Below are 18,140 nucleotides of genomic sequence, written 5' to 3'. Positions count from 1 at the left end.
GTGCCGATACAGAAGACTCCACCTGCCCCGACCTTGCCGAGGACCCCTTTCCAATCGCGGTCTCGGATCCAACCCAGTAGATCGACGCCGCGACAAAAATGCTACCATGATGTTCACCCCGCGGCCACTTCATCGCTGTAAGGGGCGATTTCGACCGCAGGGCACTGGCATGACGTACGTAGCCGACTCCGAACCCTTGGACCACCTCATGTATAGTGTCTGCACTAGCCATTCTTCAAGTCCACACGCCACTTCTGTAGCTCCAAGACGATGTGGGTGATAGCCGTTGAAACGGCATTCCAGTCAAATTCATCCCTACATATCCTCTGGACAAGATTGTCCGGAGTTAAAGTGAAGTTTATTTTTGGTAATATTTATCTGAACTTTGAGTAGTAAGTTCAAAAGAAGTACGAAACAAGTTCGAAACGGAACTTTTCAAGTTATTGGAATATGTCCAACTAAACTTTATTTAAGCTTTAGAGGCACGCAAAAGTTCAACATAAGTTCGGTTGCTCTAAAGTTCAAAAGTTTTTTCTGAACCTATTTTCGACTTTAATGTCGTTTCGAAGAGAAGTCAAAAGCTTGTACATGTACTTCCAAGTTCATAAACAATGCATGTGTAACTTTTTTGTTGAATTAAGTTCAACGAAACCGGAATTGAACCAAACTTGAACTTCTGAGTTCGTTCTTCAAGTGGAATCCGAACTTTTGGTTGCTTGGGGCGCATTTCGAAGCACTCTATGTCTACCGATACCGATACCGATAGGTACCATACCAGTGATGATGCAGAGTGCATCGTGTGACACGGTACGTTACGTGCTCGCAACCCTCAGGCACATAAGCCTAAGTACTTTCCAGCTTACCACGGTAGCTTTTGGTCCTTAGCGTCATGCTCCAAGCCAAGCCGCCATACCTTTATGGAAGCGGTCACACTAGGCAGAAGCTAGCGCTTGCTGGAATACACCGCAGAGTTATTGGACATCATTCGGGACAGTGCCACTATAGCTATGGAGGCTCTTTTGCAGGCGAAAGCAACGTGGCTACTGGAGGTAAGGGGCTGTCCATTTATTACGTAAGGCAATTTTTCCGATTTTTCGACACCCCCACCCCCCCTTGTAAGATTTCTTGTATGAAACTCTAAATATTTTTGTATGGCGCGTAAGATTTTCCAAACCCCCCCTCCCCCCATAAACCCTTACGTAATTAATGGACAGCCCCTAAGCTTGTTATCAATCATCATCCCCAAGTGTTTGACGGAGCGCGTCGAAGTTACAGTGCATTCGCCTACACTGGCCACTGCTTGCTGCCCCGACTTTCGGTTGTTCACAACCATCATTTCCGTTTTGTGGTGAGCCATTTCCAGTTTCCTGGATCTCATCCACGAGCAGGGGCGTACAATTTCGTTTCAATGATACACTTTCATGCAACATTTGAATGAGTCATTTCCAGGGTCGTGCAATTTCGAAAGGAAAACATGACGTACGACAGCTGTAGCAAATCGTTTCGCATACGAACGGACTGCTGTGATGCTTCATCTTTCACCCAGCAACACACTCGTTCGCTGCTGCTACAGAATCAAGAGTGTATGAAACATGAAATGATACACTTGGATTTTCGTTTCATTTATGAGTCATTGAAATACTTCAACATGCTAAAAACACTATTTAAACCGCATTTTTCAACAGTGGTGCACGCCAATAGAATGATAATTATGTTTTATGAAAGAGGATAACAAATTCGACCACTTAAATCCAATTAATCAACGCCCGTAACCATTGAGAGAATAGCGCGCACCAGTGAGACACTTATGCTCTGCCGGGTGAAGCACAAGCAACGCGACCGGGTTGAGACTACCGAGTGCTACGATGAGCGGAAAAGTTTTGGTAAACGAAACGAGTGATTAGAAAAATGTATGAAACGGTTGAAGTGACTCATTCAAATGTTGCATGAAAGTGTATCATTGAAACGAAATTGTACCCCTGGTCACTTAACCGTTTCATACATTTTTCTAATCACTCGTTTCGTTTACCAAAACTTTTCCGCTCATCGTAGCACTCGGTAGTGCCGGGTGAAGCACCCGGTCGCATTGCTTGTGCTTCACCCGGCAGAGCATTAGTGTCTCACGCGTGCGCGCTAGTCTCTCAATGGTTACGGGCGCCGATTAATTAGATTTAAGTGGTCGAATTGGTTATCCTCTATCATAAAACATAATTATCATTCTATTGGCGTGCACCACTATTGGAAAATGCGGTTTAAATAGTGTTCTTAGCATGTTGAAGTATTTCAATGACTCATAAATGAAACGAAAATCCAAGTGTAGGTATCATTCCATGTTTCATACACACTTGTTTCTGTAGCAGCAGCGAACGAGTGTGTTACTGGGTGAGAGATGAAGCATCACAGCAGCCCGTTCGTATGGGAAACGATTTGTTACAGCTGTCGTACGTCATGTCCACGAGTTCACAATCGCAATCGAGTGGATACTACCCCGAGCAGTAGTCAGTTCCACTTCTTCGATCGATTCACCGTAGACCTCCTGCGTAATATCGTCAGCAATGCCGACGATCTCCATTCCCACCGGGAACTCTAACCTCGTCGTATAGGGTAAAAAATATAATTTGGACATGTAGGGGTATTAGGGGCATAATGGACACCCTAAGCAAATGAGTACATTAGGCCTGTATAACAGAGTAAAACTTAACATATTATCAATTGTCTTACAACTTTAACTTGTTTCCTACGTCTTTCAATCATTTACAGCAGGTAGAATGTCTTTATTGTGAAGAAATAACGAATTTTATAACGTATGTTTTTCAGGGCTGGCAGGAAAGGTACGGGGCGAAATGGACACCCATCGGGGCATAATGGACACCCCTGCATATTTTATGCTAATTCTTTGGTTAAATCGATCAGTTAAGTAATTTGGCAACGGAGATCAATACCACAGATATAATTCTCCATCTTAGACGAGTTTACATAACATCTAAGTTAATTAAACAAACTTTAGGCTAAAATAATTGGATCGATTATTTTCAAACGCTCTAAAACGCCTAACAGTATGCAATGAACGTACATCCATTCGTAATTGCCAGTGTTCATTTCGCCCCGAATCGACTGCAACATTAAAATTGCTATTTTAAGTAAATTCTGATCTAAAATAAAATACTTCATCCATCGCTAAATCTTCGTATACATGTAGATAAGGTAACAATTCACTTGTTTTTGTGGTTAACACACTTAAACACTCGTAATACCTTATTTGATGCTGCTTCGAAATTATAAGAATTTCACCATATGAAAAACATATTTCAATTTCAATGATATTTTGATTATTTTGGAGCAATATAAATGGTACTTTTGCAAAATAGAACCATGACTTGTTCCTTTACACTTATGCATTAAAAGTTTTACATAAAAGTCAACGGTTTCGGCAAAAACAGGGGTGTCCATTTCGCCCCGGGTGTCCATTATGCCCCTAATCCCCCTATGTAATTTGGACAGGCACGGCGTTGTATGGCTTGTTCCGGAGAGCCTATAAAAGTAGATACTTCTCAATATCGATTATTGGATCAAGAAGACCCTATTCTGATGACTTACGGTGAAAATACGCTTAACAATTAAGAATTTACTTCAAAATTATCGAAAATGTAAATTATTTCACTAAAACCCCTCAAATGCACAGGTATGCAAGACGACATACACTTCGCAGTCAAATACAATATTCACCTCAAAATCGTTGGATTAATAATTGTAAGAAATTTAAAAGCCTGATTGCAATGAAAAATGTTCAATAAAGAAACATTAGGCAGCCAATCTCTTAACATTCATCTAGAACGCTTAAAATAGGTGGTGTCCAAATTACATTACAAGTTTTCTACTGTAAATATATTTTGGTCATCTGACGAACTACATGGCGATGCTGTGCGATTGCATACTTGGAGGCGTATTCTGTGGGTCTGGCGATATTTCCTCGATTTTAACAAAAACTGTAATAGTTATCAAAATAGATGGCGGTTAAGCGAAGAAATTTGAATATTTGCTAGAAAATATCTGTTAATTTATGCTACTTCCATGATGTAGCAGTATTCATGGCTAAACATTGAGATAATTGCCCTGTCCAAATTATATATACCTGAGGGTGTCCAAAATATATATTCGGTGTCCAAAATTCAATTCTAACAGGCGATTGGAAATTGTGATTTTCTCAGCTTAAAATGCTTTCGTTAAGGTTTTTGTCACCAGAAACGTAAAGTACAGTCATATTATAAGCGTATTAGTAACTTTGCGAAATAATCAATTACTTTCTAAGGAAGCTAGGGGATGATGTTTCCAACGTTGTCTTCAGCCTGTCCAAAATACATGAATTACCCTATCACATCCCATAACATCGGACTCAGGATGGAAACTTGCGGGACTCCTGAGGTTTTATGAAAGCACTTCCGACCCATCTCTGTGCCGTAAACTGATACTTAAGGATTATGAGGAAGTAACTTCCGAGAATCTTATACACTATACAGGTACCAAGGTTTCCCCAGACGTAGGAGCCCATTGGCAATAGTCGCCTAACTGGCACTATTGAACGCGTTTTTTTATATCCAGAGTCGCTACTGCACAGTGGCGAATCTCCCTCCCCTTTATATCGGAAGTCTTTACAAGCGATAAGATAGCGTCCACATTCGACCACCCTTCCGGAAGCCGAACTGATTGCTCGAGAGATCATCTACATGCCTCAACATTCTGTTGAGGATGTTCATTTCGAGCACCTTCCCCACCATGTCGATCAAACATATTGGTCTGTATGCGGATGAGTCTCCAGGTGGTTTACTTGCCTTCGGAAATCGAACCAACCATTGCCGCTTCCAAACTACTGGCACAGACAAACAGACGTAACTCTTAGAGGAAATTCATCAAAAACTTTTGCCCGGTGTCATTTTCATGAGCATACTGCCACCTGTTGGTAGAACCGCGCGCGACACTGTCGGCCATGATGGATTTGGATTTGACGTTTTGCTGACACGCACACTACTTCACAAATTGCCTGTAATATTCGATTGCATCATTCAGCAACGTGTACACTGGCAAACGTCAAAGCGATCGAACACTAGCGCATCTGGTGGAACAATCGCGCAAATCAAATGAAATTTGAATTGAGCGCTAAATGCATGTGCCAAGCCGTTTTGAAGAGTGTTACGTCTGTTTGTCTGTGCTACTGGGAAAATTCCTTCGCCCAAGCAATTCTGCATAGCAGCCCATAACATCACGAAAGCCTCTGCAATAGAGACTTTTAAGGCCTGGTTCGGAACTTCGTCCGGACCAGGGGCCTTATTAACGCTCCCCGCAAAGTCCTCATCGCTTACCATCTCCTCATCACCAGTCCCAGCCCCCGGCTGTCCCACGAAACAAAACCAAAGGCTAGGACCATGACGCGGAAAAGCCTCTCTATGATTCCTCTTTAACATCTGTGGAGACTGCTCTGTAGGAGCCGTTACACCTTTTGCCTAGGCTATCACGATCTTGTAGGCATCACCCCACGGATTCGCATTGGCATTATGACAGAGACCCTGAAAGCAGGACTTTTAGCTTGCCCCTATCCCAGTCTTCAACACGACTTTGGTATCGAACAACACCACCCGCAGCTTATTACGCTCTTCTTCATTCAGTGTTCGCTGCGCCCGCCGCCTAGCCCGAAGGCAGGCGCGGCGCAGATCCGAAATCGCTTAAGTCCATCAGTAAGCCGACGGTCTTCCATTTCTAGGGTGAGCATGCCTAAGCATGCTCGCATCGCATGCACGCGAGAGCACCGCTTCCAGCTCATCCCCGCTCAAACCGTGTAGGTTTCACTCACGGCGGAGCACCTTCTTAAATACCTTGTCGTTAAAGTATGATGCATTCCAATTAAGAGCGCTGGCCCTTGGCTTAGTTACCTCTTCCTCTACCCGCTGTATGGTGTTGTTGTAGTCGATACTGTAGCGAACTGCCAGGAGATCGCTGTGAATGTATCCATCCATCGTCTACCCTGCAGTTCGAACTACTTGTAAGGAAAGGGCTACAAAAATTAAAGTCGATAATTGATTTCGCTCTGTTCCACCTTAAGGTATCTACTTTTGGTACCGCCATTAGCCTGATTGATATCCAGAATAGCCAGTGACTCTAGCAGCAGGATCTGACCCCGCTGGTTCGTGAAACGGCTTCCCCATTTCACGACCCATGCATTGAAGTCACCTGCTATTACAATCGGCCTTCACGCAGTCAGCACGGTCGTCAAATATTCTAGCATTTGGCGACCACGAAGCCCTCATAAATAGTAGACACCAACTGCTGGACCGGGTATTGCCCGTCATCCATATCGCCGTCGTTTTACCGGACCCATCCGCGATCCAATTGGCGTTGCCGGCAGGTACTCGGTATGGGCGTATGGGCCCGATATGATGGCGATATCTGCACTGCCCCCCCCCCCCCCCCACTGCCTGACAAAGCAGTTGCTGTACTGCAGTGGTTCAGATCAAGGTTGCAACCATTCATTTGCAAAGATTTACATTCATTTGCCATTATCTCAGTTCAGAAGCATGCTATCGAAAAACAATGTATAAATGAATTGAACCTTGTAGTTTTATCGGAAATTTTGCCGAATAACATTGGGGTCGCACACGCATTCCAAAGTCGTGAGCGAGCCGTGAAGGCAACTTTCCACAGCGTGAATGAAATTTACATTCACCGCGTGGAGAGTTGCCTTCACAGCTCGCTCACGACTTTGGTATACGTTTGCGACCCCAATGTTATTCGGCAAACTTTCAAATAAAACTACAAGGTTAAATTCATCCATACATTGTTTTTCGATAGCATGCTTCTGAACTGAGATAATAGCAAATGAATGTAAATCTTTGCAAATGAATGGTCGCAACTTTGGTTCAGATTCAGCTGCGTTATCTGCACAGCGATTTGTCAGGTACGGATCTTCTGAAGGCAGCGCATCTTGGACCTACTGTTGGGTGTTTGTTGTTCGGAGATTTCCTGGAGCAAATCAAATACTTGGCGTGACTCGTGATGTTTTGTGTCACATCGCCGACATAGCTTGATCCTGTCAGAGCCTTTGCAGTCTCATGATTTGTGTCCAAACACTTTAAGAACCACCGGTGGCTTGTATAAGGTCAATTGGCATACAGACCAGCCCACCTTTCCCTACTGTAACGGACTTGATAGCGTCCCTTATAGATAGCTGTACCAAGGCCACCTGTTCCCTGCCGGGCCTTTCCGTAGCCGAACGGCTGCTGTGGCCACTGTTACCACTGTTGCCGCTCTTGCACGTCAGTGATCTCGTCAGGTTTTTTCCTTTAGAGTCGCTTTTAGGGTCTTACAGCCTCCCCCCTTCAATGCCCTTACCAAGGGCCTCTTCCGTCAGACTTGTATGGGCGGCGTTCTTCGCCCTAACGCTCCTTTCTGTCGCGCTCGAGCTCGAGGATCATGTCACCCGTACGAGTGGGTCTAATACTGCACATGCTTCCAGATCCACGAGCTTGGTGTCGCTTCTCAGCGCCTTCAAGACTTCCGAGTACTTGGACTTTTCAATCTTAATGAAGAGCGCGTCACTCTTCTCACGCTTGGCTTCCAAGTCCACTAGTCTAGATCCTAAGCCAATTGCTCCAGTCGCTATTAACGGTTAGAACCTTTAGGTACTCCTCTACTGCACAAAGCTAACGCCAATGGCCCCTTTCTGGTTCTTTACTGAGTATGGTTTTAGCTTGTCGTTCCTCCGGCATACGAGCTACGTGCCCAGCCCACCGCAGCTTACCGTGTTTTATTCGCTTCACTATATCCATCTCTGGTACAATACGTAGCTCATGCGACGCCGCCAGATGTCGTCATCCAGTTTACCGTCGAGTATTGTTCACAGCACTATACTTTAGAAGCTCTCCGATCAGCTTATTTCAACATCCACGGCCATGAACCTATATAAAGCAACCGGAAGAATCAAAGTCTTGTACAACGCTAGTTTTGTTTTCGTTGGCAACGTACTGGACTTCAGATTATTTCGCAGACCGGAAAAGGCCCGATTTGCAACCGCATCCCGTCTCTTCACATTGCGGGTAACACAAGGGGCTAGTCGCTTGGAACATTGTGCCAAGAGGTGCCAAGCACACCGTCTTATACGCTGTGTGGCACACCGAGGCACTCTGAGGCACAATTTTGGCACTTGAGTTTGGGTGAAAAAACTAGGCAACCATGTGCATTTGACCTGCAAAATGAAAACAAACAGTTAGTTGTCTTGGTAGTTGCCAAGCAAAATTTGAATCGTCAAGCAGTGGCACTTCGGGGCACACTGAGGCACAATTCAATACCCGGTGGCACACTGAAAATAATTGGCGCAAGTAAAGATGTGCTCAGCGACTCCCCCTTGGGGTAACATCATTATCGCACGTCACCAGAGTCCCCAGCAGTGTTGCGAATACTCACTAGCAAAAAATTATACTCACTTGCTTCTATCTCAGTCCAGAAGCATGCTATCAAAAAATGATGTTTGAAGGGGTTTTAGATTGTAGTTTAATCTAAAAGTTTGCCGAATAAAGTAAAGGTCTCAGACGCATGCCAAAACCGTGAGAGAGCTGTGAGTACACGGTGAGTATAAAATACACGAATTTTACTCACCTCGTACTCACAGCTCTCTCACAACTTTGGTATGCGTCTGCGATCTTTACTTTATTCGGCAAACTTTTAGATTAAACTACAATCTAAAAGCCCTTCTAACATCATTTTTTGATAGCATGCTTCTGGACTGAGATAGAAGCAAATGAGTATCACTCTTGCAAGTGAGTATTCGCAACACTGGTCCCCAGATAAACTAATTCGTTCACAACATCAAACCACGGTCGGATCGACGTAAACTACCAATGTTGGTCTTTGTGGTGTTAATCGTAAGTCCAATCCTCACAGTTTCCCTCTTCAAAGGCTCTTCCATAGCCCGCTGGTTGATGTCAATATCGTTCGCCAAGCCCAGGGGCTATGTTGAACAATAAGTTTGAAAAAACGTCAAGCGTCGGACGAATAAGCCGATTCAGCTTCGCCGGAAAACCATGTTCGATCATAATCTGTCATAACTTGTTTCTATTCACTGAATCGTACACCGCCTTGGAATCGATGAAAAGCCCAAGCAACACGACTTGTTTCAAAGCCAGTACCAGCAACATCAGTGCAATTTATTCGCTGTTCAAATTAAGGACAACAGAACACAATTGCTTCTTCTTTGTAACGAAAAAAGCGCAAATTTTAAATCGTTATGCAACTTGAGCTAGGGGGAATGACAAAAAAATGGAAAAAATATATTCAGACTCGAACCATGGACACCAGGAGTATTAACCACTCACCTTACATACTACACCAGAAGCTCTGTGAAAGATTTGCTGCTCAATGTACCATAAAAGCTACTGAAGTTACGCGTTACTTCATTGTACCGTCTTTGCCACAAGTTAGAAAGCTGTCAAAATGAAAAGACGCGCAAGTTCTCCGCAACACATTTGGAACCTAAACTGAACAAAAAAACCAGAGTAAGATGTTTCATGTGTGTTACATAGCACATTTAATGCAAGCTGACTGTATTGCCACTTGTGAGGAATATATAAGCTCCGGCTCCATAAATCGATGTTAAATACGATGTTATTTGTAATTCCTATGAAACAAAGCTGCAACTTTCGGAGTTTAAATGCAACTCAACTGACAAGATGGAAGTTGCGTGCGCTTTTATTGCTACTCTTTTAGACCAAAGCATAGAAAACCGCATTTTGGATGATGTTGCAGGTGCTGCTTGGGAGGTGATGTGCTTACAATTTGTATTCCCAAAAATATCAAATATCTGCCGCCGAGTGTACATCTGATCCATCGTGCATTGGCCCTCGCGAAAACCCGCCTGATGTTCGTCAACGTAGGACTCCTCAATCGACCTCAGGTTGTTCAACAGAATTCCGGACAAAATTTTGTACGCTGAAATCAGAATTGTTAATCCTCTGAAATTCGCGCACTCCAGTCGACGCCCTTTTCTATATAGAAGGCAAATATGACCAATGGTCATTGACCATCCAACCAACTAGCATGTAGTTCTCTTCCCATATATTATCCAATATAATACAGGGTGCGGCAGGAAAAAATGCGAAAAGTTCAAGGCACTATTACACGCTAAATATAGGATATATATATGTGTATTTTTTCATGACAGTGTATCAGTCAATGTCTATATTCTAGCACTGAAAAATAAAAATGAAACATATTTGATGTTTAACATGTGATAATGTAGGCCTAATAAGCGGATATCAATAAACTGCGCGCCCAATGGCCATTAAACAAAATGAATAGTTATAACAGTAACAAAATTAGCTCAAATTCGATGAACAACCAGACCACACTGATCTAGATCCATGTAGTTTCACATACCAGATGAAATAAGTACATATATTTGATGATATTGTAGAGAAAATCAAAAATTTTGTTTCATCAGATGCGAAATTTAGCGACCTGTGCGATTTTTTGCGGATTGAAAATTCTGGTTGTCTTCATCTTCAGGCGCCGCCCTGTAAAGGTTAGTGACCAAAATGGGAATTTTTTTAATTAACTTTTCAGAAAACTAGCCTATTATAGATCATGGAACGTTGAAACATAGATTGGTTAATGTCAAATGGACGAAAATGAGGTTTGAAGTTGAAAAACACTTTCGCATTTTTTCCTGCCGCATACTGTATGGTGCAACAATTGATACAACTGCTCACTACGGTGCTTGAGAAGCTCGACCGGGAGTTCGTCCTTACCAGTCTAGTTGTCCTGGCCTGGCTGTTCTCACAGTTCCGTAAAACCTCCGCATATCATTCTGCTCCAAAGTTTCTTTCGTCTGCGCAATCACAATTTTCCTATTTTTCTTTCTGCGGTGGATTCGTTTTAAATGATTTTTTGATCACGGTCATTAACACCAAAATTTGGTTTTAAAACTGATTCGAATCTGTGATAAACCGAACACTTTTGACTTTGAACATCCAAGGCTATACTAACTGCTTTCTAATATTGATGAAGAAGAATCTACAAACAAATATGACTCTAAACCATATGCAAAAGCAGCACTAAACCATTTCCTTTTACCAAACTTCTTCTTGACCTAGATTTTTAATAAGAGGAAGATGTCTGTGAAATTTATAATGGACGATTCTTATTTTCATAAAAGTGGCTTTTCTGTCTACCTGGATTAATCAAAACGATCACTATCCGCCTAACTTCGACATTTTGGTCGTTGGACTTGGTGTTCTGCAGGCGATATAAACTGTATAACTTATGACATACTCTTGACTTATCTGCACGAAACAAGGCCTATCTTGATAGAAACTGATTTCTACCTATGTACTGAGAGTTCAAAGTTTACTGATTACAAATCATTTATGTTTCTCCTTTGCAGAAATAATTCCCGATATGGGCAGAGCTTGAATCCCAGCATAGTAATATACAATCACTTTTGCAAGTATTAAACCTTAGAGCTCTCTTTGTCATACTCATCATTGTTGCACTGGTGCACTGTGTGGCGGGCACAAATATTTTTATAATTTTGCATATTCCACTTGGGGGTTTTCCGGCCTTACAGTCTTCGGTGCAGTCAATCTTCAATCAAGAGTCCTTTTTAAACATTGGGAATCGTAAACATTGAATTTAAACAGGAAAAACTACAAAAGGGAGCACAAATCTTTCGTTTTTTGTCTGGCGCTATGAATTGCACAACGAGAATAGTCAAAAAGAACCCTTGAGAAAGAGGGCATAGACCATTGAAACATTGGGCATAATAAACAATTCTGACGTTAGATTTAAATAGGTCAAATCTACATAGGAATCACAGCAAACTTAAGACCTTCAAATCGAACGCCTGAATTATGGTTTTGGCTGCACCAAAGACTGCAAGGCCGAAAAACCCCCAAGTACAAAATCATCAGTCAATGGCATCCACAAGATGGTATAAATTCAGGAAAACAAAATAAATTTTATCAACCAAACTCAGAAATTTCTATGCTATTTTGACATTTCAACGGAGATTTCAATCCAGTCATCCTCAGCGTGCTCTTGTACGTTTAGTAGCTGAGCCATATGGGCCATTTTCTTGTTTACATCAAGCACATAAAAACAACTAAAACCAGTGACTCCTTGTGTAGCCTACACAAACAGCGATAATCCGTAATTTACTAAACCTGAGTTGTGTGATCATCGTGAAGTAATAACAATGTTTACTAAAGATCCCATTACACATGATAAGTGTTTGTTCAAACAAAGCGAACATTTGCCCGAAACAAACCGATCAATCTCAAATCCATGTTAGACTACTGGCAAATATTTATCCATTTGTAATGGACCTCTACCTAGATTGGTCCATTAAATAATCGCTCCCGTTTTCTCTCGTTTCAGATAACGATGGTTATGCCAAAATCGTCGTAGCATAAGCCGTCCCAGTTGCTGCCAACCAGTGTCAACATTCATTGTTAGAGATTTCATGGCCGTCCATAAACCCACAACGCAAAATACTCATAACACTTTCATCGAACATTTTCTTCTACAGTACCATCACCTGACTCTTCGCAAGCATCCACAAAGTTACCCCGCTAGGATAGGCGTTACACATTCAGTAAATATTTGGCGGAATCCGTTGGCTCCGCTCCATTAAACGGTATACCCATACAAATTCCGTTGAAAGCTCGTCCGATCGGCTTTGGTAATATTTACCCATTGCTCTGAATTGTTTTGGTTACACTTTTTTTGTTTTGTTCACACGGTACAACAGGTCAGAAAGCAAGCTATTCCAGTGTAAACCATATCGATTGAGGAACGAACCCCGTGAGCCAGTAGATATGTAAGAGACAGGGAAAGGAAAGGAAAAGGACGTGAATGTACCATGAAAGGGCGAACCTGGCCCAGCAAAACCGTTTTCACCGAGGTGGAAACATTTTTCTTCATCGCCTATCACATGAGTGAAAGGTGTTGTTCAAAATGATACACATTCACGCGAGCTCGTTGTTCAGTTTACAGTAAACGGAAATTCTAGTGATGGATGATGGAATAACATTTAAATTTACAAGATTTTTGAATTAATGGATGGATTTGGAACGTATAGCTTTTGTTTAGAGTTAGCTATTTAAATGTACTCTTTAGGTGTAAGCTAGATGTTTTTTATGTTTATTTCCTTTTCACTGCTAACCATTTGATGGTTTAGAGGTGCTACTAATGTAGGTAGTCAGTCCAGTGTTAGATATTTTTCCTTTCTGTATTTATTGTCTTTCGATGTTGAATTCATTTTTAGCATCTTCTAATAAATAGTGATAATGGAGTAATGTTAAAGATTTGAGTGAATTATTTTGGAAAGAAAAATCCTGTGATTCTCGGGTTATTCGGTCGGGAGCAGTACTGGGACTCCCCGACTCAAAAGTCTCAGGGTCGGAACGTTCTCGCGCTTAGGGAACCACAACTCAGCAGTTCACGGACAACATCGCCGACCAGCTTCACATCCGGTGGAAGTTTGAACCTCATTACGCCATCATACGCCGCGTTCCATAGTGCCGGGCCCAGGGTGATGTTGTAGCTCTTCTTGCCTTCCTCGATGTCATAAATTAATACCCTATTCTAGAAGTAGCACTCTAGTACCCGGCAGCTAACCGAGACTCCTAGGTGGTGTATGGCGTACTCGATGGCGGCCCAGCCAACGTTGTTGAACGCATTCTTTACGTTCAGGGTGACGACCGCGCGATAGCGGTTTCCCGTTCGTTCTTTTTGGAGCGCTATCTCGGCCGTTTTGGTTACAGCCCTAATAGCGTTTACCGTCGATTGACCCTTCCGGAATCCGAACTGGTTATCCGAGAAGCCATAGTCATCTGGGGTCTCGGTATAGACCATCAGCCTCGACAGCATGATCCATTCCAACAGTTTCCTGGCGGTGTCCAGAAGGCAGATAGATCTGTATGCCGACGGGTTACCAAGTGGCTTCCCAGATTTGAGCAGCAGAACCAATCTTTGCCTTTTCCACCTCTCCGAGAATTCGCCTGTCGGGATACCGTCCAGACCCGGAGCATTTTTCAACTTAAGCGACTTAGCTATTGCGATGAGTTCGTCATTCGTCACCTCGCGGTCTCGCTATGGCCAGTTTGACCATAGTGGACGGGGGCCCATGGTCTTGCATTGTGGCGCGGGAACAGCGTGTGCAACGCTCTTCTGTAGCATCTCAGGGGAGCGATCTGGGGGTGCTGACGCACCCTTCGTTTTTGCCATGACTACTCTGTAAGCATCACCCGTTGGCTGCCTGGCAGAGATTTTCGAAGTACGCCCGCTTGCATGCCTTAACCTTTTTTGTTCAGTTACAGTTTAGTCGCCCTGCAGGCCTCACTTCGTTCCATTCTACCATCATCGTAGCCAGCTCTTTGCATTCTCCTTCTAGCTCCTAGGCAGGGTGCGCGGAGTTCTACGATTTCTGGACACCACCAGTATACCGGTTCGAATCCATTTCTGGGTAGGGATCGCCTTGGCAGACCTCGCCGACCAGATCATTGCAGGATAAACCGTTTGTGTTACCCTCCATAAGCAATCGCTCCACAAATACCGGCTTATTGAAGCACGAGGTCAGCCATCCCCGATGACGATCGATGACCTTCGGCTGTGGCCGTCCTGACCCGTGCTCCACTCTGTATCGTACCGCCAGATGGCCACTTGACGTGTATCCATCGTCAACTCTCTAGTCGGAGCTAGGGTTTTGTCGCCTACGTTTGCGACATCCACGTTCAGTCTAGCCATAGCTTCGAGTGCAGCCCACCCTCTCGCGTTAGTCTAGCGGCTACCCCATTCAATCGCCCAGTCGTTGAAGTCTCCACCGATGACCACGGGACTCAATCCCACTAGTGCACTTGATAGCGAATTTAGCATTGACGAGAACTGGTCTATCGACCAGCTGGGAGGAGCATAACAACTGCAGTAGTTCACCCCGTTGATCTTATTATTTATTTATTATTTATTATTTATTATTATTTATTTGTGGGCTTCGGGGCCGAGCGGTTAGCGGCGGCAGCCGTTTAGGTGTCTCGTAAGCCTCGGAGTGTGGGTTCGATTCCCGCTCCAGTCGGGGAAAACTTTTCGTCGAACGGAAAATTCTCCACTGGGCCACTGGGTGTTATATGTGTTGTGTCCGTTGTCGTATGTTTGTAATGTTCAGTCTGTAGAGGCCGCAAGGTCGAAGACGGTGTAATTTTTTTTTAAATTATTATTAACATCAACAGACATCTTATGCCCCAATGATGGCCTCTTATAACTAATACATTACTATAAAAACTTGCTCGAGCTTGATTGACCGCCCGCAGTTGCAACTCCAGTATCGCCAGATCAGCTACACTCACACAAGGAACCAATGAGATAGCTGCTTGGGACTAACAGGCATCTTCAGTGTGTGAGCGTTGGTGGTCTTGTATTTTTAGGCGACAATGGCGCCTGCTGCGTCAGGTTGCAGGTCAATGGGGAAGGGGAGGGAAGTGATGCCCACATCAGGCCGTTGAATCCTCTGCGCCTGCACAAGGTCATGCGGATGTTGGTGTGTTGGTGGGAAATGTTTATTTTTGGCACATGGATCATGCATTGGTGCAAGGGTGCCAGGCGTAAAGCGATAGATTGTGTGAATATTACTGTGAAGCGGCACAGTCCGCTTGGTTGCATAACTTAAAGGCGTTATATGATAGATTGACACTGTGCTGTGATGAAAGTTGGAAGGAAGGGAAACGGCTTTTTTTTTTCAATCCGTTTCTGGTTCTAGCGATCGCTACGAACATACGAATATACATGAGATGTATATGTAGGAGAGAGAGAGTGAGAGAGAAAATAGATAGAAAGATACAAAGTAGGAGGAAAGAGACGAGCCAGGGATTGAACCCAGGACCTTCTGCATATGAATCAGAAGCGGTAGCCACTAGACCACCAAGCTCGTCTAATACATAACTATAAAAACTAAAAACAAAAACTGCATTTGAAATACAAGACAAAACAGGAACAAAAATGCGAAAAAGTCAAATACCGTAACAAAAAAACATATAAAATCTGCGGAATATTTGGCGCATCGTTTGGCAGGACAAGTGGAAGTCGAAAAGGTGACCAACTCTATTGAACGCACGTTCCAATCCAATCAGCAACGTGTGTTGACCGTAATTGGTTCGTCGGAAAGGCAACCTAAGCATCGCGTTGCTCCGAAGGGCCCTAGGACGAACGTTCAAGTTAACCGCTTCCAGAATGGCAGGGCAATCGATTCTTCCCTGCAAAGTGTCGGCAATAAGCATTGCCTTTGTCATATCCCTGCGCGATTGGAGAGTTTTAAGACGAATCAACTGACATCGATTGCTGTAACTTGGTAACCGGAGCGGATCACGCCATGGAAGCAGACGGAGCGCATAGCGGATGAAACGATGCTGCACTGATTCGATTCTGTTAGAACCATTCTGATAACGCGGATACCAAACAGCAGAGCAGTATTCGAGGGTTGAACGGACCAAGGAGCAATACAGCGATTTTAAACAGTAAACTTCGGTGACGTCCTTGGCGACCTTTGCTATTGCAAAACCCTCGAGCGACGTGGAAATTATTTCCTGGACCGGAAAACGACCGGTTATACAGATCGCCGCAAGCTTGGTCTTATCCGCTACCAAGTTCCCGTTATCGGGAGAGATGCGCTATGGGTCCGATAGTAGGGCGATATGTGTACTTGACTCCGAGACTGACTACCACAGCTACTGTTGTGCAGCTTGACAGTGGTTAGGGTTCAGCTGTATAACCTGCATTATCATCGGTTGGTTCGACCCACTCGCGTGCCTGGACATTTGGGCCCAGCTGTCATGTAACCCTTTTTCGTCGTGCAAATCAAGTATTTTGATGCCAAGCTGCACTCCCTGGCGATGTAGCCTTGCACTTCGCGTTTCCTGCAGAGTTTGCTCAAGTTGGGGCCTTTACACTCCCACGACTGCGACTTGTGCCCTTGCTCGAAGTACTTGAAACACGCCCCTGGCGGCGCGTACATATTAATAAACGGACTCAGACCAGCCTACTTTGACCTTGCCGACTGCAATTGCCGTGGCAATCTGCGTGCCTGCCAGACCCTTTCGTAGACGGATCGATGCACTTGGTGCATCTACCTCGCACTGCTGCTTAACTGCGGCTGCGAGCTCCTTTGTGTCGGTGATCTCGTCCAGGTTTCATCACTGGAAAGTTGTCTCCGCTGTTAGGGCTCTCACCTGCACTTTTTCGCCCAATACCTCCAGAGCAAGTGCCTTGTTGAAGGTGCCTTTCTTGGCCGCCTACTTCTTTAGCACTAGCATCATCTCTTCAGTTCTGGTGCGCCGAATGCTTTTCACATCCGCGCCCAGCGGTGAGACACGATTTTCGCCTCGCATGGCCCTCAGCACATCGGCTTATGTGTTTGCCTCAGTTTTGAAGACCAGCGCGTCGTTCCGTTCGCGCTTGCGGGCTGGTTTCACTTTTCTCAACTTCTTTCCAATCGTTATCCAAGGGTTCTCCTTTCCTTGGTCCGGTTGACCACCGTTCCTGTTATGGTTGGCCTCTTGGGGCTTGGTTTCCCTGCCGCTTGCGCCTTGGCAACCTGGTCACTCGCGCTGACCGGACGCTTTTTGGGCAGCGTCTCCTCGGCAGATTTAGACCATGCAGCTCGAGTCGTAGGGCGGTGTGACCACTCCGCTGCGGCTCCGGCGAGCTGCATGGTTTCTTTCTACATCGTCGCGTTGCCAATCAAGAGGAAGCTGTTCGTTTGGGTAGACCGTTCCTCCATGATTGCATCAGCCGCACTCCCTCTACGACCAGGAGATCAGATGATTCATAATCCTTCTTGGCCAGAGCCAGCTATTTGTGGAGGTTCAGCAGGCTCTGTTTCAGGTCCTTGCTGATGGTAGTCCGCCCGCTCATGTAGTCGATCAGCTCGTCAAGCTGTTCGGCCACCACCAAAATCTTTGGTAGACCGCTCCTGTTGCGGTTCAGCGCCCGCGTGAGGTCCACGCCAGTCATCTGCGCTCCCTCGGCTGGTGCTGCGCTGCCTCGTGCTCATCCCGTTGAACCTCATGTTGCCTGCTCGCTGGTGGGTACACCAGCTTCTCGTAGCGGCG

The 18,140-nt window shown here is 44.5% G+C and overlaps 1 protein-coding gene across 5 annotated transcripts in view; it reads left to right on the top strand.

Annotated features, from left to right (window-relative positions):
* Positions 1–13,344, top strand: part of LOC109424678 (uncharacterized) — a 190,732-nt gene extending 177,388 nt beyond the window's left edge. For all 5 annotated transcript variants that reach the window (XR_009996225.1, XR_009996226.1, XR_009996227.1 and 2 more), the window contains one exon: positions 12,418–13,344. Coding sequence is in view for 1 of the 5 variants with exons in the window: in XM_062845613.1 (XP_062701597.1) it covers positions 12,418–12,452 (35 nt within the window). In the remaining 4 variants the exon portion in view is untranslated. The remainder of the gene's footprint in view (positions 1–12,417) is intronic.
* Positions 13,345–18,140: the final 4,796 nt, after the last annotated feature.

This window comes from Aedes albopictus, chromosome 1, assembly GCF_035046485.1.
Source record: "Aedes albopictus strain Foshan chromosome 1, AalbF5, whole genome shotgun sequence".
Lineage (NCBI taxonomy): Eukaryota > Metazoa > Arthropoda > Insecta > Diptera > Culicidae > Aedes > Aedes albopictus.
Note: the sequence above shows the minus strand (reverse complement) of the source record. Positions and strands in the feature narration are given on the sequence as shown.